At 44.0% G+C, this 24965-nt stretch overlaps 1 protein-coding gene and 1 long non-coding RNA gene across 2 annotated transcripts in view; one reads left to right on the plus strand and one right to left on the minus strand.

Moving 5' to 3' along the window:
* Positions 1 to 13348, plus strand: part of LOC144682975 (uncharacterized) — a 35428-nt gene extending 22080 nt beyond the window's left edge. Inside the window, exon 4 of the long non-coding RNA XR_013577148.1 lies at positions 13109 to 13348. This is a non-coding gene — a long non-coding RNA (uncharacterized LOC144682975). The remainder of the gene's footprint in view (positions 1 to 13108) is intronic.
* lgi2a (leucine-rich repeat LGI family, member 2a) overlaps positions 8857 to 24965 on the minus strand; it is a 73826-nt gene continuing 57717 nt past the window's right edge. Inside the window, exons 7-8 of the mRNA XM_078545901.1 lie at positions 16044 to 16208; positions 8857 to 10227 (exon numbers count right to left, since the gene is read on the minus strand). Coding sequence (XP_078402027.1) covers positions 9410 to 10227; positions 16044 to 16208 — 983 coding nt within the window. The 3' untranslated portion in view covers positions 8857 to 9409. The remainder of the gene's footprint in view (positions 10228 to 16043; positions 16209 to 24965) is intronic.

The raw sequence follows: 24965 nt of genomic DNA on the forward strand, positions 1-24965 counted from the left end.
ACTGGGCGCAGACTGCAAGCTAATGAGCGTTTTAGTGGGCTGTAGAACAGTTGGATGACTGGGCAAGTTGTACAATCTCCTTGCTAAAGCTGGCCATGGAACAGTCACTGGTGGAGGCACTAACAGCCCCTTGCAATGTCATCATCCTGGTTTGGATCAGTCTCTCCCATGGTTCAAGCTAACAGTGCAGCCTTGCAGTGCGGGTTAGGAGAATGCCTGCACATGAGCTGAGAGCACAGCATGCAGTCCAATGGGCAAAGCTGCTGCCAATCGGTCAGGTGGAGTGGGCCAGAGGAAGGTGGGGTTTTGGGCAGCCATGCAGTGCACTAAACTTTGGCCATCCAATTGGTGGCCAGCACTCTTCAGCATGCGTTAAGGGGCCTTCAGACGTAGCTGGAGCCGCACACGTAACCATGAGAGGTCCCTAGGAGAGCAATGCTAACCTACATATCTCTCTCTATCACCCTGCAGGAGGAGTACATCAGGAGCATGGAGCCTGGTAACATAGCTGTATGCCTCATGGTTTACAGGGAGCGGAGATGAAGGAGAAGGGAGTGACAGAGGCACCTGGCTGCGCAGAAGGAAGAGCAGCACCGTCCAGAAGAAGGGGCGGCTGGGGCTCCCACACACGCCACTGAAGAGCCACAGCGAGCAGTCACGGGTCAGCGCCTAGCTAGACCCAGGATCTACACAGAGCGCCTGTCATTCCTGCAGATGACTGAGAACCAGTGCCACCGAAGACTGCGCATGTCCAGGGAACTGGTCAATCACGTATGCTACCTGCTGCAGGATTTGGTGCCACAGGGACATGGAGGGCATCCACTGCCAGTGGCCATGAAAGTGACTGTGGTGCTCAATTTTAATACCAGTGTCTCCTTCCAAGGCTCCACGTGTGACCTCTGTGGGGTTTTGTAAGCCTCTACGCACAAGTGCGTCCATGAGGCACGGACGCCATGTTCGCAAAGGTGCACAGTTTTGTGCATTTCAACCCAGATCAGGAAAGCCAAGAAGCAAGAGCGCTGAGATTTGCGCAGATCTCTGGTTTCCCACACATGCAGAGTGCCATCAACTGCACTCAAATGGCGCTTAGATCTCCATAGCAACAAGCAGTGCAGTACGTGAACCACAAGGGCATCCACTCGCTGAATGTTCAGCTGGTCTGTGACCACAGCAAATGCATCCTGAAGGTCTGCACAGGATTCCCAGGGAGTGTCCAAGACTCCTACATTCTCAGCGGGTCTCAGACATCTTCCAGGATCCACAAAGGCTGCAGGGATCGTTCCTCGGGGACAAGGGCTACCTGCAGAGGACGTGGCTGATGACACCCGTGCGGCGGCCTCAGACTGCAGCAGAGGGAAGGTACAATGAGGCTTATGCTGCAACTTGCACTTTGGTGGAGCAAAGCATTGGTATGTTGAAAATGAGGTTCCGGCACCTGGACCAGCCTGGTGGAGCCCTGCAATATAACCTGCAGAGGATGTCATGCATCGTCATCGCCCGCTGCGCCCTATACAACCTGACCCTTCAACCGGGGTGAGGAGCTGCCTGAGGACAATGGAGGAGTTGCACATCTCCTCCTATGAGGAGAGCGTTGATAGGGATGAGATTGATGAGGTCTTTGAAGGCAAGGATGACAGCGATTAGGCCATCGCGTTGTCCAGATGAGGCAGGCACGTTCGGGAGGCCCTTAGAGCCACTAGAGGCATGGAGGATAATGACGACATGCAGTGTGGATACTCCATAAATCCTCACATTGCATCTGTGAACATTTGATTCCTGTATGGCTGATGGCAGTGCAGACACCGTGTGTGATAAGGCTCCTGTCATGGAAACGCAGCAGATGCCCATAGTCACTACATTCCAGGAGAACGATGGTGACATGCAGTGGGAAGGGTCCATAGATCCTCACACAGCTTATGTGAATGTCTGACTCCTGTCTGGCTGGTGGCAGCTCACTTGCGCTCTGTGATCAGGCTCATATCATGGAAATGCAGCAGGGAAACTTTAACCTCCTAATCCATGGCATCCTTCGTGAGCTGAACCCTTCAGGACCACAGTGTCACTGGGCACAGATGCTGATGAAATGGGGGGTGGCCAGCTGGGAGCGTACAGAGAGAATGAAGGAACTCTGTGCCGCCAGCCCAGGACATTCTGGCAGCATTGATAAACCCAATCGAGGAGCAGGCATCACTAGAGTGTCCAGTGAGCGTGAAGCCAGACCATCCCTTTGATCTGAAGGCTGCACAAAGCACAGGGAAGAGGCACTGGACTGAGACACCTGCCTTTATCTTGTGCAGGAACCAAGCTTCACTTCAGACTGAAACAAACACTGCTCATCATAACAAGGAGCCATAGACAGGGTGACTTTGTTGGGAGTTTATCTACAACTGTCAACATTATGTGCAAGTGATTAACGCCCATGTCCATGTGGTGAAACTACATTTTCTTAACCTTCCTAACCCGGCTGCTATGCCTTGATGCTCCCCTGACATCCACAGTGGAGGTGAAGGGAGTCTGCTGACTGCTACGACCTGTCTGTGATGGGTGTTGTCTAGAGGGCCAAGACATGGAGGGCCCCAGCTTGCTTTGGGTGCCCTGCAGCTTCCTTGGCCTGTGGAGCTGGAACTGATGGGGTCGCAGGAAAAGGGGAGTTGGATCGATTGGACACTCCCAAAGTCACCTGGGTGGATGGCCCCGGGATGTCGAGCTGCTGGGCCTCCTCCCTATGGGTCGCCAGTGGCCCCTGGCTGAGTTCTTGAGGAGAAGGGGAAGCTGGAGTGAGATCCAGCTGCCCGTAGCCCTCTGTTGGATGCCATCTCTGGCGTCAGCAATGGAGTTCAGCCCGCGCAGCAGTGCAGGACAGATGTCCTGAACCAAATGCTCCATGGCGGCAGCCATCCTACCAATGTTGATCTCATTATGCTGGCATGACAGCGCGATCGCCTCAGGCTGAAGGCAGATGAACTCCTCCATCGTGCCTTGCAATCTGTGGAGTGTAGCTTTCATCCCTTCCTGCTGTTCCTGTGATTGTTGCTGCAGCTCCAAGAACTGATTGAGGACCGAGTCCAGAGGCTCAACATCTGACTTGGACTCAGCAGATCCCTTGTCTCCAGCAGTCCTCCGAGTGCCGGTAACCTCAAATGTCCCTGCCTCCGCCTGATGTAGAACAGATTGCATACTGTGCTCACCGGTAGTGAACCTGAGCCTGCTGTACATGCACTTCCCACCGAGGTGTGTGTCACTGCGCTGGTGAAGGGTGTGAGTGAGCGCCAAGATGGGTCTTCGAGGGTGCAGCCCTCAGGATACTCATCCAAGCTGCTGTCGGTGCTGGAGTCAGGGCTGAGGATGCCTGAGGGTGACATGTGTCTAGGAGAGAAAGTGGAGCTTATTAGTGCATGGCTGTCACAGTACACAGAACAGGGAACTCACAGTTGAATTGCCAGAGAGATGATCTGTTGCATGATCTTCACTTGGATGCTTGACGCCAACCTTGCTGTTGCCACAGGATTGGTCCACGTCCTCTCTGCCCAGCCCTGAAGTGTGGCCTTTGAAGGGAGTGAGGACTTTGATGTCCGGCATTCACCACCCCACCCCCCTGCCCCGCCCCAGGTCTGGGACCTCTCCCGTTCTCCCGTTGATAGTGTGTGATCTTGTCCTGCATAAAGACAGATGGAGTGAGTGTGAGCAAGGTGCATGCAGGCCAAATGAGAAGGATGCCAGGTGTGCATGTGTGCTAAGCGGAGCCATGGACAGAATGAGGAGGCAGTCTCCAGAGGAGATGAGGCCAGATGGAGATGTGAGGGTGTGTGAGAGAGAGCAATTGATGATGTCCCTTGAGCTGGCAGTGAGTGAGCTGCCAGTGAATGTGTGATGAGCTTGTGAGTGGGTGAGTTTAGAGTGATGAGATGGTTGACTTACCCTGGCGGTACGGATGAGATCATTCATCCTCTTTCTGCACTGGATGGCTGACCTCTTGTGGGCAGCACTGGCACTGACCACCACTGCCACCGTCTCTCAAGTAGGATTGGTGACGTTGCTGCCCCTCCTGCGGCCAGAGCCGGGGTACAGGAAATCATGGTGGGCCTCCATAGTGTGAGGCCAGGGACACGTCATTGAATTGGGGGTCTACAGTCTTCTTCCCTTTCAGGGCCATATCTTCTGGGCAGAAGTCCTGGGCTGGAAGCACTGAGAGGTGTGCACGCGACTGCAGTTTAAATATGGCGCTCGGCGTGACGATTCGGTGAGATGGTGGCATGCCATGCCACCCGCTAGCGAAATGGCATGCCCCCCCATGAGTGAATAATTAATGAGGCAGGAAGGGAACGATATGGTGTGAAAGCCTGCCATTGCGGCCGGTGGGTAGATCAACTTTTTTCCTGCCTGCAACCGCATTTTAAGCAAATCTGGGATGATTCCGCCCTAAGACTCTGCTTCCACCCCCTTTTGAGGAAGAGAGTTCCAAAGACTCTCAGCCCTCTGAGAGAAAAAAAAATTCTCTGCGTCTCATCCTTATTTTTAAACAGTGACCCCCTAGTACTAGGTTCTCCCACAACAGGAAACATCTTCTCCACACTGACCCTGTCAAGACCTCTCAGCATCTTATGTTCCAATCAAGTCGTCTCTTACTCTTCTAAACTCCAGCAGGTACAAACCTAGCCTGTCCAACCTTTCCTCATAAGACAACTCACACATTCCAGGTATCAGTTTAGTAAACCTTCTCTGAACTGCTTCCAATGCATTTACATCCTCAAATAAGGAGATCAATACTGTACACAGTATTCCAGATGTGGTCTCACCAATACCCTGTATAACTGAAGCATAACCTCCCTACTTCTGTTCAATTCCCCTCGCAAAAAATGATAACATTCTATTAGCTTTCCTCATAACTTGCTGAACCTGCATACTAGTATTTTATGATTCATACACTAGAACACCCAAATCCCTCTGCATCTCAGAGCTCTGCAATTTCTCACCATTTAGATAATATGTTCCTTTTTTATTTTTCCTGTCAAAATGGACAATTTCATACCTTCTCACATTATGCTCCATTTGCCAGGTCTTTGGCCATTCACTTAACCTATCTAGAACCCTTTATAGCTTCCTTGTATCTTCTTCACATCTTACTTTCCTACTTATCTTTGTGTCATCAGCAAATTGAGCAACCATACCTTCGGTCACTTCATCCAAGTCATTTATATAAATTGTAAAAATTTGAGGCCCCAGCACTGATCCCTATGGCATACCACTTGTTACATCTCGCCAACCAGAAAAAGACACATTTATGCCTACTCTCTGTTTCCTGTTAGCCAGCCATTCCTCTATCCATGCCAATATGTTACCCAGTACACCATGAGCTTTTATTTTTCGCAATAGCCTTTGATGTGGCACCTCAGCAAATGCCTTCTGGAGATCTAAATATAGTACATCCACAATATACGTTATATAGTATGTCCACAACATACGTTACTTCTTCAAAGAATTCCAGTAAGTTGGTTAAACATGATTTCCCTTTCACAAAACCATGCTGAGCTTGCCTGATTACCTTGAATTTTTCCAAGTACCCTGCTTTAACATCTTTAATCAAAGCTTCAAACATTTTCCCAATGGCAGAATGTACTCTGAGTGGGGGACTTCAATGTCCATGACCAAGAGTGGCTTGGTAGTACCACTACTGACCGAGCTGGCCAAGTCCTAAAGGACATAGCTGCTTGACTGCGTCTGTGGCAGGTGGTGAGGGAATCAACAAGAGGGGAAAACATACTTGACCTCGTCCTCACCAACCTGCCTTCCACAGATGCATCTGTCCATGACAGTATCGGTAGGAGTGACCACTTTCACATTGAGGATACCCTCCATCGTGTTGTGTGGCACTACCACCGTGCTAAGTGGGATAGATTTCGAACAGGTCTAGCAACTCAAGACTGGGCATCCATGAGGCACTGTGGGCCATCAGCAGCAGCAGAATTGTACTCAACCACAATATGCAACCTCATGGCCCAGCATATCCCCCACTCTACCATTACCATCAAGTCAGGGAATCAAACCTGGTTCATTGAAGAGTGCAGGAGGGCATGCCAAGAGCAACACCAGGCATACCTAAAAATGAGGTGTCAACCTGGTGAAGCTATAGCACAGGACTACTTGCATGCCAAACAGCATAAGCAGCAGGTGATAGACAGGGCTAAGCGATCCCACAACCAACGGATCAGATCTAAGCTCTGCAGTCCTGCCACATCCTGTCGTGAATGGTGGTGGACAATTAAACAACTCACTGGGGGAGGAGGCTCCACAAATATCCCCGTCCTCAATGATAGGGGAGCTGAGCACATCAGTGCAAAAGATGAGGCTGAAGCATTTGCTGCAATCTTCAGCCAGAAGTGCCATCTGGTTGATCCATCTTGGCCTCTTCCGGAGGACCCCAGCATCACTGATGCCAATCTTCAACCAAATCGATTCACTCCACGTAATATCAAGAAACGGCTGGAGGCACTGGATACTGCAAAGGCTATGGGCCCTGACAATATTCCGGGCAACAGTACTGTAGACTTGTTCTCCAGAACTTACCACGCCCCTAGCCAAGCTGTTCCAGTACAGCTACAACACTGGCATCTACCCGGCTATGTGGAAAATTGCCCAGGTATGCCCTGTACACAAAAGCAGGACAAATCCAACCCAGCCAATTACCGCCCCTTCGGTCTACTCTCCATCATCAGTAATGGAAGGGGCCATCAACAGTGCTATCAAGTAGCAGTTGCTTAGTAATAACCAGCTTACTGACGCCCAGTTTGGGTTCCGCCAGGGCCACTCAGCTCCTGACCTCATTACAGCTTTGGTTCAAACATAGACAGAAGAGCTGAACTCCCGAGGTGAAGTGAGAGTGACTGCCCTCGATATCAAGGTCGCATTTGACTGAATGTGGTATCCAGGAGCCCTAGCAAAACCGGAGTCAATGGGAATCAGAGGGAAAACTCTGCACTGGTTGGAGTCATACCTAGCACAAAGGAAAATGGTTGTGGGTTGTTGGAGGTCAGTCATCTCAGCTCCAGGACATCACTGCAGGAGTTCCTCAGGATAGTGTCCTCAGCCCAACAATCTTCAGCTGCTTCACCAATGACCTTCCTTCCATCATAAGGTCAGAAGTGGGGATGTTCGCTGATGATTGCACAATGTTCAGCACCATTCACGATTCCTCAGATACTTGAAGCAGTCCATGTCCAAATGCAGCAAGACCTGGGCAATACCCAGGCTTGGGTTGACAAATGGCAAGTGACTTTCATGCTACACAAGTGCCAGGCAATGACCAATCTCCAACAAGAGAGAATTTAACCACCCCCCCTTGACTATCAATGGCATTACCATCACTGAATCCCCCATTACCACTTGCAGCTCCCACAACACTAAAGAAGCTTGACCTATCCAGGACAAATCAGCCCACTTGATTTGCACCACATCCACAAACATTCACTCCCTCCACCACCGACACATAGTAGCAGCTACAAGATGCACTGCAGGAATTCAGCAAGACTATTAGACAGCACCTTCCAAATCCACTACCATTACCATCTAGAAGAATAAGTGCAGCAGATAGATGGGAACACCATTACCTGGAAGGTCCCCTCCAAGTCACTCACTATCCTGACTTCACTGTCGCTGTGTCAAAACCCTGGAACTCCCTTCCTAACAGCACTATGGGTGTACCTAGATCACATGGGTTCAGGAAGGCTGCTCGCCACCATCTTCTCAAGGGCAATTAGAGATGGGCAATGAATGCTGGCCCAGCCATTGAAGCCCACATCCCGTGAACGAATTTTGAAAAATTCTCAAGTGGTTCTTTTATTCTTTTATTCAGACTCAGCATCAAAGACTGCTAATCCTTTAATAATCTTTTTAAACTATCAATTAAACTCTGAACTCAGAGATAACCGTAGCTTTTGAAACTCAGCCAAGCATAATAGCCCTTGGGAAATGTTAACAGCTCAAATGAAATTATATTAACAGTTGATAACATTTTTTTCTTACTTACACTAGATGGCCGGTCATTCAATGCAGTCCAGCAGAGTGTTTTCTTAAAGCATCCAGCAGAGCATCTTTTTCAATTTTAAAGAATGGGGGATTGAAAAAAAGCTTCAGATCATGACACTTAAAAAGACCTTATCGACCTTCAAGGGTGTTATTTATGACTCCCACACTGCAGGTTATGGCCCTTAGAACAGCCAAAATAGGGTTTCTTTTGCCAAGCTAAATTAGGTGAAATGTATCACACGTGCTTTATGATGAACATAGTTTAGCAGTGGAAATTACCCAAATTTAAAAAATATAGCCAATGCAACGAGAAAAAGGATTTGTTTGAAATAGCACGAGTTCGAGTTTCCTGCTTGTGTGAATCACACCCCACCCCCTTCTGCTAAAATTTGGATCTGTCAGAAACGGGGGCAGAACTTACGCATCCAGGTCCCACTCGCCATTTTTAAGAGGTCCACGGTGTCTTCCCATATCTGTGAAAAGCTGGTCCTGACATTCCATCTGCACATTTGTAGCAAGTGCTCCCCCTAGTGTTGCAGCACAAATAAACACAGCTTTATTCTGATGATGAAAGCTAGCAGATGGACACTCCTTAGGAATCCCCACCACTGCCATTCTGCTGCTCAGTAAATTTCCACCTTATCTGGCCAGTTTATTTTGCCAAGCTAAATTAGAAGGTAAAATGTATCACACATACTTTATGATGAACATATTTCAGCAGTAGTAATTACTCAAATTTTAAAAATATAGCCAATGCAACCAGCAAAACCTGCCTATCTAAATGGGTTGTGTGAGTGGTATTTAAGTGTGCTGCCAATATGTGACCACAGTGTTAATTCAGGAAGAGTACTTTATTTTGCTGTACACAATAAGATTACATAAAACTTTGACATTTATTTATTGCTTAACTAACATTACATGTTAGAATTGTAATATGCATATCCTAAACATAAGATATCTGTTAATAATGAACAAGAGCTCATTTCATAAATGCTGTTGGTACTGCAGGTAATGTACTGACAGTAAAAAGATTGCACATTTTTAAAATTATTTTGTTACAATCAATAAATACCTTTTTTTAACCTAATCAATAAATATCTCTGAGTTTGGCAATTTAGAGGAAGACAGTCAATTAACTGCATCCTTGCCAAATATCATGGAAAGTAATGACCCATCTCGTGCTTTAGCTTCTCCTAGAAAGGAAGTCATCAGGCACAGAAAGAAAAATACTGCCTCATTGTTCAGTTTTTGTCGTTCTGTTTTTCTTCTGATTGTACATCTGTAATTTAATACTTTATATTTATTCTAGCTTCCTCTTCTTACAGTTCTAAATATTCAATAGCAATCTAACTCACCTTCTATTCTGACTCAGTAGCTTTTTATCAAGTTACAGACTCAAATCGACAATTCCATGCTCAAAAATTTGAGTGCTGCCTTTAAAACTTGCAGCAAATAAAAAATCCATTCGATCTGTAGATACAGGAGTGAAAGATCGAGGGGCCTGTACATACATTTCCTCAAATTTTGTGAAGGCTTTCTTTTGACTATCCCAAATATAAATCTGAGAGAAAGTGTAGTCACTTCCTACAACCAAATAGTGGCGATCCTTGAATGAAAATGGTTGCAGTATCATTGATCCTCGTGAAGGAATATCTTGCACTTCAATAAACTGTGTTGTATTCCATTTCATTATTTTAGAATCTCCAATAAATCTTGTCAGGCAGATGAACAGGTCATTTTTAATTCTGAAACTTTTCACAGCAATAACATCCTCCATATGTTTCATTACACTTTGTTGAACAAACTGCTTTGTTTTTTTGTTCCATTCAAAGATGGCTGGATCTTGTGACCGACTTGTTAATATTAAACATGATTTCCCATCAATATTGACATACTCTGAGTCTGTGTCTCTGAACCATTCATGCAGAGTCTGATAGGAATAGAATCCTTTGCCACTCCATTTATATATTGTTGATAACCCAGCTTTTGAACTGTCTACTATAATAAAGAACCATTCGTTATCAATTTGGAATGCCTCAATATCATTTGGCTTTGAAATTTTTGAAACTTTGATCTCTTGAAATTTCACAAATTTGGTCCAGCTCTCATCATATTTGTAAACGGCAGAATCACCAAAGAGTTGTGCAACTATAACAAAGATTTGCTCTTCAATTGTTACTGCTTTACATTCAATTATCGACTGACCTGTAAAAGTAGCACAATGTTGTTATTTCACATATTCATTTGGTAAAGCCTTACACCCACAAATCTCAAAAAACCTCAATAACTCTGAAGGTCATGTGTAGATGAACACTTCTCACAAAAAAGGCATTTTTAAATAAAGAGGCTGTATGATCATACAAGGCAGGGAGAGAGTCAGAGAGAGAGGCAGAAAAAGTACTCAGTACAACAACAAGTTGCATTTATGTATGGTTTTAATGCAGTAAAACAACCCAAGGCCCTTCACAGTAACAAATTTGACACCAAGTAATATAAAGTGATATTAGAACACGTGACTAAAAACTCAAAGGGGTAGATTTTACAGGTAAGCTTAAAGGAGGAAGGAGACACAGAGAGACAGATGGGTTTAGGGAGAGAATTCCGGAGATTAATAACAGAGACAATCTGAAGGCAAAATCACCAGTGTGTGAGCAATGAAAATTGGGAATGCACAAGAAATCTGAATTGGAGGAACATGGAGATCATTCAAGGGTTGCTGAGCTGGAGAATGAGGTGGTGGAGTTAGGGAAGGGCGAGAACATGGTTATAGATCAGAGAGAAGTGACGCTTTCTCATCGTATTTTAGGTCATTTTCAAAAAATGTTCGCTGAATTTTGAAGCAAATAACCTCTAATTATCTAATTAGACAATCTCCTATTTTATTGACTATCTGATTACTAACACCTATCAGGCATAGTGAGACACAGATGGAAATAAGGACACACATTATACACACACAGGGGGAGGGGTTTCCTCTTCAGGTGAAATTCTGGAAGCATGAGCCTTTCCCCTTCTCCTTTAAAGCAGGCCCAATTGTAACCCCAACCCATTTCCCTGGGTCAGCTGTCATTCGTGATGCACAGTGATCTCCAGGTAAGGTTCATGGCAGTAAGATGGATCCTGCTAGTGTCTGGCTGCAAAATTCCAACAATGCTACCATCAGAGCATTACCAGAAGAGGTGGTTAGCAGAAGGGCCCCAAAGAGGCAGAAGGGCCCCAAAGATCAGCAAATTAGCAGAGACTGAGACATTACAAAAGAAGGCAAATAGGTGCTACATTGGAAGGAGAGAGGTCTTGTTCCTCCACTGGGGGACAAAGGCCATTACCATCATTTCTGATCTTCCTGGTGCCTTTCTAGGAAGTAATGGTAACCTGAGTGGACAGCAGGAAATCTCAATTATTAATCCTAAAATAATGTTGCATTTTTTAATGGCTTTATTGACCTGTATTCGCACTTACAAGGAACTAATTAATTGAACCCCTGGGACTCTACTGTTTAGGTTACAAAGTCTGTGAAACGTTTCTTTTTCACATGTTCAGTCTGTTCATGCATTATTTGAAGGGTTTTGTCAAATTGTTGAAGCTGTTGGTCAACTTTTGCACATTTCCTAGGTTGACCTGTATGCTCTTGGATCCTGTTTACATCATGGGAAGGAGCCTTCATTAACATAAAATTGTAGGCTATAACAAACTTCGTGCACACTTTCTGTATTCAGAGCACTTGAGGTTCATATTTTTGTTGTACTAGGAACATCAAGGTAGGCCTCTGGCCTCTGCATCAAATAATATGAGGAATCCATATTAATAATCTTCGTGAGTATATTGCATCCACCACTTTTGCACCTCCAGCAACCAGTTAAAAATGCCACTGATTGAGGCATGAGACTCAGTCACATCTTCACTCTTAGAGGTAGCGAATAGCAATGTAATGCAAGAATCTCCAAAAGAGGAGGAATGAACTAAGAATGGGTGTAAAATATAAATAATACAGTAGAGAAAAAAAATATTTGTAGTGATCAACATGCCCCCATTACTTTATAATTATTTTCCGCAAACATATACTATAGGGAGTGTGGAACCAGAAAGGCTAAAATGACTTGGATTGCTAATAGTGGAAGTCATCACAATCTTCAGGAGTCATTGCACTCTTGTTACCAGCTCTCTGCATTAGAGGATAAAACCTGGAATCTGAAATGTCACCCTGTATTTTCCTGTTACTTAGAACTATTGGCTACGGCAATAAATTAAGTAGTTCTACTAATCACATTCCTTTAGCATTCTTCCCTGTTGATACTAGTTTAATTCACCTAGAGAAGTTCCTCTATTAGAAACACTGAAATCTCTCTGATCAGGTCAGGAAAATAATTGATTTTCCACTAGTATATTTTCTTGTACATTTAGAGATTTGCTAATCCTTTCTTTAGTAACTAATAAAATCATTCATTTCTTGTTTGTTTGATGAGACTTATTTAGGCTTCCATTTATATGGAAGGATGGCTCTGATATTAACTCAGTCAGGTGACCAGCTTAGCGGTCAGGAAACCCAGGAGAACAAGTTTTCCTCAGGCCTTATTTAATTAAGCGACAGGGCCTGTCCTACCAAGATGGCACAAAAAAATCTAAAATAAATTTGTTTCTCTTCCATATTCTTTTGCTTAAATTCTGTTTTTTTAAATGGACAAATGGCTGGACTGATAAAATGAACACATGATGATAATTCTGGAAGTTTCTGAGCAGTTTATAAATGGACAAAGGCTAATACCTCAAAGCCCTGGAATGTAACACTCCTTGCATTGTATAAACATTCCAGCCAAGCCAACACAAAAGGTTAGTAGATGAGACGTCTGCTTCAGTCAGCTATGGACAAAGCCAGAGCTATTTGTGGCTTCTCATCTGCAACATTGTGCTAATGGTTCTGTGGTTTCCTGCTCAAAATGCAATGGATTTTAGTAAGGGGCCTCGTTAGATGAATAGCTTAACCCAAAACCACCCTGTCACATGACTGAGACTTGAGCTGTTTGAATTTCTTTAATTATTCAGCTTTTGGGTTTTATCTTCAGTCTGCCATTTAACATCCGACTGGCAGGCCACACAGAAGCAAGCTCTTGCCAGGCTGGACAACTGGCCCCCATCTAACCTAACTGTTGGGAAGATTTTACACTATCGCCTACAGAACTAATTCAATCTCTGCATGCCTACTTCATCTAGGGGCATCAATACCACCAGAAAGGTGAATCTTACACCACCAGTCTTCAGCCAGCTGACCTCTGTGAAAGAATTCTTCATTGGACTTTGATTCTGGACTCACATGAAAGCATAATTCTTATTTTTATCGTGGTCTTTATCCTGAACACCTTTCTTTCCCTTATCCCTCTTTTATTGTATGAATGCAAAAAGAGTGATGCTGCGAAACCCCTTCCTGCATTTTGTGCGTGTGCAACATAAACTACCCCTCTAACTCTTATTTTACCCTATCTCGAGTTTGCTGTGGCTTTATTAGTAAAGGATTGGATCACTCCAAAACTGAAGGGTAGGGGAAAATATGCCACCACTTATAAAGGGGGAAATCAAAAACACCTTTCTGTTTATGGATGGCTAGTGAGTGAGAAATCAGGGATGTTCTAAATTAAACCCCCTCCTGTCCGTAACAGGGCCTGATTACCACTTTTGGAATAAAAACAAAAAATGCTGGAAATATTCAGCAGGTCTGGCAGTGTCCGCAGAGAAAGAATTCGAGTCAATCAGGTTTGTGACCTTTCAACAGTGTTTCCAGCATTTTCTGCTTTTCTTTCAGATTTCCTGCATTTGAAGTATTTTGCTTTACCATTACTTTTGGAATCTGTTTCCCCGCTGCAGCCAGCCAGATAGCGAGGCCTGTGGCACCATTCTGTAGACAGAGTGGGGAGAGGATGCAGGGGGAGATCAATAGCCAGAGAGATTAAGGGAGGAAGAAGATTCTGGGGTGGCAGGAGAGATCAGAGGTTGAGAGCACAGGTTTCATTGGATCGTGGTGGTGGGAGGAGGGGGCGCCGATCTTTGGGCAGCTTAACAAGGTAGCCTGGTGGGCTGGGATAAAACACTCCTGCTCCTCCAGGCCCACAAACATTGCTGAAAATTGCTGGAAACCTGTTTCATCCAGCAGTCCTCATTTCCTTGCTGCCAGCCGGCCAGTGTTAAAGCTGTAATACAAACTAAAACTTAGATGTGCAGCATCATCAAATTACTTAAATGAAAGACCCATCTGATGAAAGCAGGCTGGTTTCCTGCTCCCTCATTCCACCTCAGAAGTTTGAGACAGGTTGGGTTTAGGGTTTGAAATTTTTAAATTTTAACTTCCTATCCAACCCAAATCCACCCATTTTCGGGGTTAGAATTCCTTCCTATGTTTGGATCGCTACTGATATAAATTCTTGGTTCATAATCTTCATTTGTGTTTAATTATTTATTCTTAAAAACTTAAGCATATTGAAATAGTCCTAAAGCCATTCCTACTCCACAGTTTTGCTGGCTGAGTCACAGATAAATAATGCAAAGATGACATAATAAAATCCAATGTATTGGATGTGCTGATAAAAGAAGCACATCGCTGACTTTTATAATAGGTAGCCAGACAGGAAAAGATTGATTATACTGGTGCAGAAAGTCATATCACTGGTTTATAATTTGTAGAAGTCTGCACAAAAGCATCAGCTATGCCAGCCCAGCAAACTGAATCAGCACCTTGTATTCAAACACATAAGTAAACTGAACTGAAATAAGACATCATCAATATTACTCTAGCCCCCTCCCCTCCTGAAGGTGGCAATCCATTTTGAAGCTAAGTGCAATGGACACTAGAAGCCCCTTTTTTACCTCACCAGCATGGCCATTCTTCATGTGTGGCTCCAGACACCAAGGGCTGGATTTTACAGCCCCTTGCTGGGTGTATCTTTGGCAGGGAAGGCACATAACCTTCAAGGGGCAGCAAGCCCATCACTCCCAAGCTGTCCCCCATAATACGGTAAGTGAGCAGGCGCCAAAATGGGCAGCTCGCCTGCCAGTTTTAAACAAATACTTAAGGGCCAATTGAATTGTTACCAAGCCAATTGACCCAAATAATATGCTGCTCATGCCATAAAAGGCAGGAAAGAAAGGGGATGTGTCTTTTGGGGGGGGGGTGCCCTGTGTGCATCGGGGGCAACTCCCCCTAAGATGATGATAGCCCCCTTTGTTCCTCCTCACCTGGCCTCCTCCCACTTCCCTCGCACCCCTTCCTAAGTTGCCAGATTTCTTCCCACTCTAAAAGCCCAGGACTTACCTCACTCCTGATGCCATCGCTCTTCCTCATGCGGCTATTTGTTCTCCCAGCAGTGCCCGCTGTTGAGTTCTGCTGCTGTAGGGACTGCTAGAGCTGCTGGCCAATCTGACTGGCTGACAGCTCTCAGGGGGAAAGACTTCCTCCCACTGAGGGGCAGGAGTCCCATTCTCTGCTCGTTTACCCTGCTGGCCGTGTATTATGGCTGTGGGGAGGGCTTCTTTTAGTTGCATCGGCTGCCAGAAAACTCTTGCAACGGAGGGGTGAGTAGTACATCCCCCAGGAAATTCAGCCCCAAATGTCAGAAGGCCAAACCCAATCCTGTTGTCATCTGATTTTCATGTAATAGATTTTCCAACTAGGATGGGTAGAATTCAGGACCTGAGACACTGGCTGTTTTTTTCCCTACCTGGGGCAACTAGCACCAGTTGTGTGGTTCTCATTGGTGTCTCAGCTAAGGTCAATAACTCAGCCAACAGCAGGGATCAACTCTGAGTCCACCTATCAAAACTAGAAAGTATTCATCGCATGTTTTGGTATATTTCCAAGAGATGTCACAAGGGAACATATAAATGCTTCTTCCTTCCTTCCTTTCTTCCCTGTTTGTATGGCTGAGTGCCAGACAACATTGTGTCGTGCATGTAGGATGTGACAATATTACCTGGGATCCATCTTTAAAAAATGATGAAAATAATACACAAATATATTTAGTTATATTCATACATACCAGTTATATTGTCGTAACTTCTAAAATTCTTCTCAATATAGTTCCATTCGAGCACCCTGCAATTTCCCACATTAGGTTGGGCAATTGCTACATATACATCATTCTTAAAAAAGAATGTGTTCACAGATATAGACTCATATGGTAAAATCTGGTGCAGCACAAATTCTGCAAATAAAAACAGTATTTTTTAACTGATCATTAATGCATGCGTATCACCCTAATGAACTTAACTTATATGTTCCAAATCATTAAGAGCTCCCTATAGTGAGAACATAATTGTCTTCACCATTTTAATGTTATCTCCACCCTCCTTACAATTCCTGTGGCAAGGCAATAAAAGATCTTTAAGTTTTGCTTATTGGAAGTTCTGCATGGTTTAGAAACTGCAGTTATCTTATGCTGGTTTTCTGATTTCAGGCTCCTACCATTTTGCCTGTCATCTCCTCGGTTATGGCCCAGGAACGTTATTACCATCATTCTCTTTGTTACATAAAGAACAAGACTCCCACTTGTATTTTCCCATCCAGTATCGTAACAAAGTTAATTTATGCACTCACACATAAGAATAAAAATAATTTTAAAAATTCAATTAATTTTACACAAAAGAATGGATAAAACAAGAGGATTTTATCATTTAGTTCAGAGGAAGAATTGTAAAATAAAATCACTTTTATCTTAAAGATCCGATCAGGACACTAACCGTTTCTGACATTACGAGCTTTGCTCAGTCAGACAAAAAGAAAAGCAGGCAATAATAATATGCAGTCTTTTATCTCATGCAAAATTAAAATTATGTCAAGGATGCCCTTTAGAATTTAGGTCAAGCTTTTCTTCTGAACAATATGTTTTTTAAATTTGTTTTTAGTAACATAACTTCAAAGCATTGATGGTTGAGAACGACATGAAAGGGAATGATTACAATACACAGATCAATGTTAACAACCACAAAGCACAATGAAAATATATGTGGGGTGATGATTATTTTTACAGGCACCTGAAGATATTTGATCTACAGTCTGGGCATTTTTATGTCATTGTTGTAATTTACTTAAGTTTACCGTTTATTAGAGAACTGATTGGATCATTGAAAAATTAGGATACAGTTGTCTGGCAGTAAACATTATATTTGCATAAATTTTCTTTGTAAGATTTTCAAAAATGCTATAATTTTAGAGTCACACAAGTCTGGTAGTAATGATAAGTCAGATAAGATTAATACTGAGAAAAGAATTAACGTAAGGGTTATAATAATCTGAGACTCTGTCCTTACACTCTTTCTCTTCATTGCTATTCCCTTTGGTTACATCATAGTGAAAGCATAGGTTCAGGTTTCTTATGTATATCCTATATTCACAAATTAGCTACTTCTATCCATTACAATACAGTTGGCTCTGCTCCTACCTCTCCCAATTGCAGCCTAAATTCTAAACCAAGCCAATATTACCTTACAGCTCGCTTGTTTCCACATTCCACAAATTCTAGCTCATTCAGAATGGCACTGTCCACACAAAGACACATGTGTTCTTCACCTCAGTCCTTGCAAGGCTCCACTGGCTCATTATGCCCTTAGGAATAAACTTCAAGACCATTATGCTGATGTGTGGGTCTCCTAGTCTTAGCCCATCTGGTCTGCCACTTGTTCCTCACCCACCTTGGTTTACCAGTGGCCAACACTCATTCACCATCATGCCCATTCCTTCAGTGACTCTGTCCAAATCGCTCCCCTTTACCTTCTCCCTCCCTGTTTTATAAAAATCTCAAAAAGGTTTTCTCCTCACCCTTTATGTTCTGCTTCTTTGCCTTTTCTTCCCCTCCCACTCAGTGTCCATTTATTCTCTGTGAACAATCCTATATAGATGTATATTGTTATATTTTCTTTTATTTGTTACTATTAGTGAAAATGCTGATGTGAACATGAAGGCACCTGTACACTCACCAAAATGTTTTTAACACTAGTGAATTAAAGAAAAATATACCTCTCAAGAGTTACTTTTCCAGAATTAGAATAAAATGTCATTACATGTAATAGATCCATTTGAATTTTACATATAGTAATATAAATTTGTGATCTCTCAAATCCAAGGGGTTAATTTTAACCTAAATGACTTGGTGGAAATCTGGTATGATCAGATTGGCCGCATGTTTTATATTCTGCTCAGTTTTAAACTATGCATTGAAATATCCTGGTTAGGTTAAAATTACTTTATTGCCTTTAGTTTTCAATAGATGTACAATGTTAAACTTGGTCTATTTGGTACAAACCAAACTAAATAATCTAAAATCTACTGTGGTGTTTTAACTGATATGCTAATTGCCGGTTTTGATATAAAGTGGCATTATATTTGAACAGAAACAAACTAATGGATTGGATATATATTTCTCAAGATAATAATTACTATCTGACTAATTCTGGGGGAATTTTAATCCCCAAGGGCAGGTGGATTGGAAGTGGTTGGGAGTTAAAATAATTGATTTTTCGATTGCAACCACAGTCTGGTGACAACGTGCCCATTTCCAGGTTTAAGAGCGACATGTTTGGATCTCTGCAAGTAACCTACATGTTGAAGTCAAAGCTTTAAGTAGAGGAGGTGAGCATATAGTTATTGGTTGAATGAACATTCTTAGGAGATGTTAATGAGGTGCTTTTAAACTGAATTTTATTTAGGTTTAAATTCAATGCCTCCAGCGCTGGCTTCCCTGGGCTCAAGAAACTGATCAGTGAAATGGGGGCGAGATTTAAACATGATTCAGATGGGTATTTAAGCTTGTCCTTGTGCCATCTGAATAAAAGCTCATTTATTAAAGGTGGTGACTCAGTTCCCTCTTGCAAACATTTGACAAAGAGTTCTTATGAGGATATAGATTTTTCTCAACTTTAGAGGCTTTCAAATTGGCAAGATCGCAACAGAAGGAGCATATGATATGTTTGATAGCACATCAGAAGAGGAAGACCATCACCTACCTGTGGCAGTGACAATGTGCTGTGGTGAGATCAGCAGGAGCACAAAAAGGAAGTGCATAGGAAAGAGACCAAGATTGAAGAAGGGACTGACCACATCACAGGGTTTGCAGGCAGAGGCTCAGCTTTCTTGACCTCACAGAAACGTAGTGCTTCCGCATACTGAGGTTGGCAAGGCAGATGGTGGCACTGAGTGCTGTCTTGGGCTGCATTTGAGTGCTTCAGTTGGAGTTTGATGAGTGAGGGAGTTTTAAGGGTTAATTTAATTTAAGGGTCAATTTCTATCTACAGTTTAGTCTTTCTTTAATTAAGCAATTAGTTAAAAGTTGTTCTTTGGGTTGCGAGAAAGTAAGTTTTAGTCCAGCTTTAAAACAGGGCTCACTCAGGTTCCATTTGTAGCTAGTTAATTGGATAATTGGCTTAAACAGGTTTTCAGAAGCTAGATTCAGGGAACATAAAAGCAGGCCAACTACAGTTCTGCCTTGGGTTGCATTTGAGTGCTTCAGTGGAGTTTGGTTAGTGAGGGAGTTCACTGAAGAAGGAAGGAGGTGATCCTTTCATTTTCTATCTTTCCTCAGAAAGAAGAGCAGCAGCCTTGGTAAGTAGGGCTTGGTGAGTATTTCTGCTGTCCTTAATATTCTCTAAACTAGAGGAAGTAAAAGTAAAGGGTGTAATTTAAGTGTAAGTCATGACAGGACAGCTCAGTCACGTGGAGTGCTCCTCCTGTGCAATGTGCGAAGTGAGGGACACTTCCAGTGTCCATGGTGACCACATGTGCAGGAAGTGTCTCCAGCTGCAGCTACTTGAAATCTGTGTTTTGGATCTGAAGCAGCGGCTGTAGTCACTGTGGAGCATCCGCAGGGCTGAGATCTTCGTGGGCAGCATGTATAGTGAGGTGGTCACACCACAGGTAAAGAGTGCACAGGCAGAAAGGTAATGGGTGTCTGCCAGACAGAGTAAAGGCACTAGGCAAGCAGTGCAGGAATCCCCTGGGTCCATCTCCTCCTCCAACAGATTTTCCGTTTTGGATATTGCTGGGGAAGATGGTTTCTCAGGGGGATGCAGCAAGAGCCAAGTCTGTGGCACCATGAGTGGCTCAGCTGCACAGGGGGGGGGGGGGAGAAAAAAGTGTGGGAGAGCAATAGTGATAGGGAATTCTATCATAAGGGGAACTAATAGATGTTTCTGTGGCCACAGACCTGACACCAGGATGGTATGTTGCCTCCCTGATGCCAGGATCAAGGATGTTACTGAACAGATGCAAGATACTCTGAAGGGGGAGGGTGAACAGCCAGAGGTCATGGTCCATATCAGTACCAACGGCATAGGTAAAAAGAAGGATGAGGTCCTCCAGCAGAATATAGGGAGCTAGGAAATAAATTAAAAAGCAGGACCTCAAAGGTAGTAATCTCAGGATTACACCCAGTGCCACGTGCTAGTGAGATCAGGGATAGGAGAATAAACCAGATGAATGTGTGGCTGAAGAAATGGTGTAGGAGGGAGGGATTTAAATTCCTGAGGCATTAGGACTGATTCTGGGGAAGATAGGACCTGTACAAGCTGGACGGATTGCATCCCAGCAGAACTAATATCCTCGCAGGGGTATTCGCTAGTACTGTGGGGTAGGGTTTAAACTAGAGTGGCAGGGGGATGGGAACCTGAGTGGAGAGACACAAGAGAGTGACACAAAGATAGAAATGAAAAACAGATAAGTGAAAAGCAAAAGTGGGAGGCAGAGGAACGGGGCTAGCAGCAAATAGGACCAGAGTACAAAAAAATAGTGTAAAAAGACAAGTCTAAAGGCACCATATCTGAATGCATGGAGCAATCGCAATAAGGTAGACGAATTAACAGTGCAAATAGATGTAAATGGGTACAAAATGATTGCGATCACAGAGACATGACTACAGGGTGACCAAGGCTGGCAACTAAATATCTAAGGGTGCTCGATATTTAGGAAGGACAGAAAAAAAGGAATAGGAAGTGGGGTGGTGTTGTTAGTTAAGGATGAAATCAGTGCAATAGTGAGAGAGGATATTGGCTTAGAAAATTTAGGTGTAGAATCAGTCTGGGTGGAGCTAAGATGCAACAAGGGGTGGAAGACATTAGTGGGAGTTGTCTATAGGCCTCCAAACAGTAGTGGTAAGGTATGGGATGGTAGTAAACAGGAAATTAGTGATACATGTAACAAGGGTCATGCAGTAATCATAGATGACTTTAATCAACATATAGACTGTGCAAACCAAATTAGCAATAATACTGTGGCAGATGAATTCCTGGAGAGTGCATGAGATGGCTTTTTAGACCAGTACATCATGAAACAAACTAGGGAACAGGCTATCCTAGATTTGGTTTTGTGCAATGAGAAGGGGTTAATTAATAATTCTGTTGTGCGGGATCCTTTAGGGAACAGTGACCATAACATGATAGAATTCTTTCTTAGGGTGGAAAGTGAAGTAGTCCAATCCTAAACTAGAGTCCTAAATCTAAACAAAGGAAACTACAAGGGTATGAGGCGTGAGCTGGCTAAGATAGATTGGGGAACTGCATTAAAAGAGTGGATTGGCAATGGCTAATATTTAAGGAACGAATGTATGTGTTGCAACAGTTATATATTCCTTTCTGGCACAAAAACGCAACAGGAAAAGTGCTAACAAAAGAAATTAAGGATAGTATTAGATCCAAAGAGGAGTCATATAAAGTTGCTTAAAAAAAGTAGCAAGCCTGAGGATTGGGAGCAGTATAGAATTCAGCAAAGAAGGACCAAGAGATTGATTAAGAGGGGGAAAATAGAGTATGAGAGTAAACTTGCAAGGAATATAAAAGCAGACTGTAAAAGCTTCTATAAGTATGTAAGAAGAAAAAGATTGGTGAAGACAAATGTAGGTCCCTTACAGTCCGAAACAAAAGAATTTATAATATAGAACAAGGAAATGGCAGAGTAATTAAACAACTACTTTAGTTGTCTTCACAGAGGAAGACATAAGTAACTTCCCAGAAATGCCAAGGAATCAAGGGTCTAGTGAGAAGGAGAAATTGAAGGAAATTAGTGTTACTGAAAAAAGTGTTGGAGAAATTGTGACTGAAAACTGACAAATCCCCAGGGCCTGATAATCTACATCCCAGGGTACTAAAGGAAGTGGCCATGGAAATAGTGGATGCGTTGGTTGCCATCTTCCAAAATTCTGTAGGTTCTGGAACAGTCCCTGCAGATTGGAGGGTAGGAAATGTAACCCCTCTATTTTAAAAAGGGAGGGAAAAACAGGGAATTACAGACCGGTTAGACTAAAATCATTAGTAGAGAAAATGTTAGAGTCTATTATAAAGGATGTGATAACAGGGCACTTAGAAAATGTCAATGGGATTAGACAAAGTCAACATGGATTTATGAAAGGGAAATCATGGCCAGGATTTTCTGGTTGTCGGGCGGGCTCAGCAGGGGCGAGCGGGAGCGGTAGCGAACCAGATTGCCACCTGCGATCAGACCGAGACTATCATTTCACACTGGCAGGCCAATTACACAGTGCAGGATCAGTTACAACTGTGTAGGGAAACAGTTGAGGCCCAGATTACACTGGATGTAGGGATGATGTTTCCTCTGGCTGGGAGATCTAGAACAAGGGGTCACAATCTCAGGATAACGGGGTAAGCCATTTAGGACTGAGATGAGGAGAAACTTCTTCACTCAGTGGGTGTTGAACCTGTGGAATTCTCTACCACAGAAGGCTGTGGAGGCCAAGTCACTGAATATACTTAAGAAGGAAATAGATAGACTTCTGGACTCTAAAGGCGTCAAGGGATATGGGGAGAGAGCGGGAGTATGATCACACTCCGAAGCAGCATCTGATCTCGCTCACTATGGGCATCGTTTCACTTTCAATTTGGACAGCATGGTCTGGATTTGCTTTTTCATCAGCTCCGCTGTCTTTTCCCCTCCCCCACTCAACCATTTCCTATCCCCCATCACAGTTGAGTCTGCTGGAATCACCTTCCACCACCGCCCCCCACCCCCGTTACCTACCAGCCACAACCTTTTTCCTTCAGGGATGTCTAAGTCAATGTGTATGTTCCCTTCCTTCCCGAAAATTCCACCCCCATCCACCTCCCCGACCACCTCCTTTCCACCCTCCAGGGTCCGTGTCTGCCGCTGAGTCCCCACCAACCACCCTTGCCGTTCCTTCTATTGCTACTGTCAAACTCTCACCCTCCCACCCTAGTGCCTCACTCTGTCCTCAGTCAACTCACCCTTCCTCCATCCTATGTCCACGCTCAGTTGGCTCCCCAGGAGCCAGACATGGATCCATCAGGCCCCTCCCTTGCACATTCACCTGGACACCCTCCGCCCCCCACCCTCCAGACCCCTTCCTTCCTCCCTCTGGATTCCTTCTTCCCTCTGGACACTTCCCCCCTGGAACTGCTCCCCTCACCTCCAGACCCCTTCCTTCCCTGGAACCTCCCCACCTCCGTCCCCCCGCCCCCCCGACAGACTCCCTCCCCCTGCTTAGTCCCTCCCCCTTCCTGACTCCTTCATACACCCTTACTTCTTCCACCACCCTTAGCGGGAAGGCAATGGCATAGTGGTACTGTCGCTGGACTAGTAACCCAGAGACCCAGGGTATTGCTCTGGGGACACGGGTTTGAAGCCTGCCAAGGCAGATGGTGGAATTTGATTTCAATATAAAAATAAATTCATGATGACCATGAAACCATTGTTGTAAAAACCCATCTGATTCATTAATGTCTTTTAGGGAAGGAAATCTGCTGTCCTTACCTGGTCTGGCCAACATGTGACTCCACACCCACAGCAATGTGGTTGACTCTTAAATGCTCTTAGGGATGGGTAATAAATACTGGCCTGACCAGCAACACCCACATCCCATGAATGAATAAAAAGAAATCCTTCCTGCAGCCTCACTTCTTCCTCCAGCCTTATTCCTTCCCCCTTCCTGGCTCTCTCGGACACCCTCTCTTCTTCTTCCAGCCTTACTCCCTTACTTTACGCCCCTTGCTTCTTCCTCTCCCTGGACTCCCTCCCCTCTCTGCGCTCCTTCCCTGACACCTACCTCCCCAGTTGCCATCTTCTCCCTCGTTACCCCCTCCCCCTCTCACAAACTCCCCCCTGACACCTTCATTCCCCCCTCCCAACCTCACCCCCCTTCCTCCCCCCACAATTGACAATAGTTTCATGGCGCCATTACTGAGACTAGCTTTACATTCCCGATTTCTTTCCTTTAATCAATTGAAGTAATTAATTGAATTTAAATTCCACCAAGTGCCTTGGTGGGATTTGAACCCATGTATTAATCTGGACATCTTGGTTACTAGTCCAGTGATATTAACCCCTAATTGGTCCAATTTTGTTTTGGTCCTTAGGGTTCCAAAGCCTATGATAAAATCAGCCCCAGTGTTTCAGGTCAATGATCTTTTTTCAAAACATCCACTGAGTATTTCAGCATTTTCTGCTTTTATTTCAACATTTTAGCTTCTGCAATATTTTGGTTTTTGACATTTAAGCACATATTGTCTGTTTTCATTTTTCCTACCAAAGCATAATACATCAGACTTTTCAGATGAAATTTTATTTCATCTGCCAGGCGTCCCCCATCCCACCAACATGTCTATGTCTTCTTGAAGTCTATCTTCCTCGGCGTTTACTATACTTCCAAGTGTCCTGTCATCTGCAAATTTTGAAATTGTGCCCAAAGGGAAGTCATTAGTGTATTATCAAAAATAGTAGTAGTCCTAGTACTGAACCTTGGGGATCTCACTGTATACCTTACTCCAGTTTGAAAAACAGTCATTCAGCATAGCTCACTGTTTTCTATCCCCAAGCTAATTTTGTATCCCATGCTGCTACTGTCCCTTTTACACCAAGAACTTCAATTTTGCTAACAAGTCATATATGTGGTCATTTATCAAACACCTTTTGAAAGTCCACATACACAACATGAGCTACACTGGCC

The sequence above is a fragment of the Cetorhinus maximus genome, chromosome 1 (assembly GCF_964194155.1).
Source record: "Cetorhinus maximus chromosome 1, sCetMax3.hap1.1, whole genome shotgun sequence".
NCBI classification, from domain to species: Eukaryota; Metazoa; Chordata; class Chondrichthyes; order Lamniformes; family Cetorhinidae; genus Cetorhinus; species Cetorhinus maximus.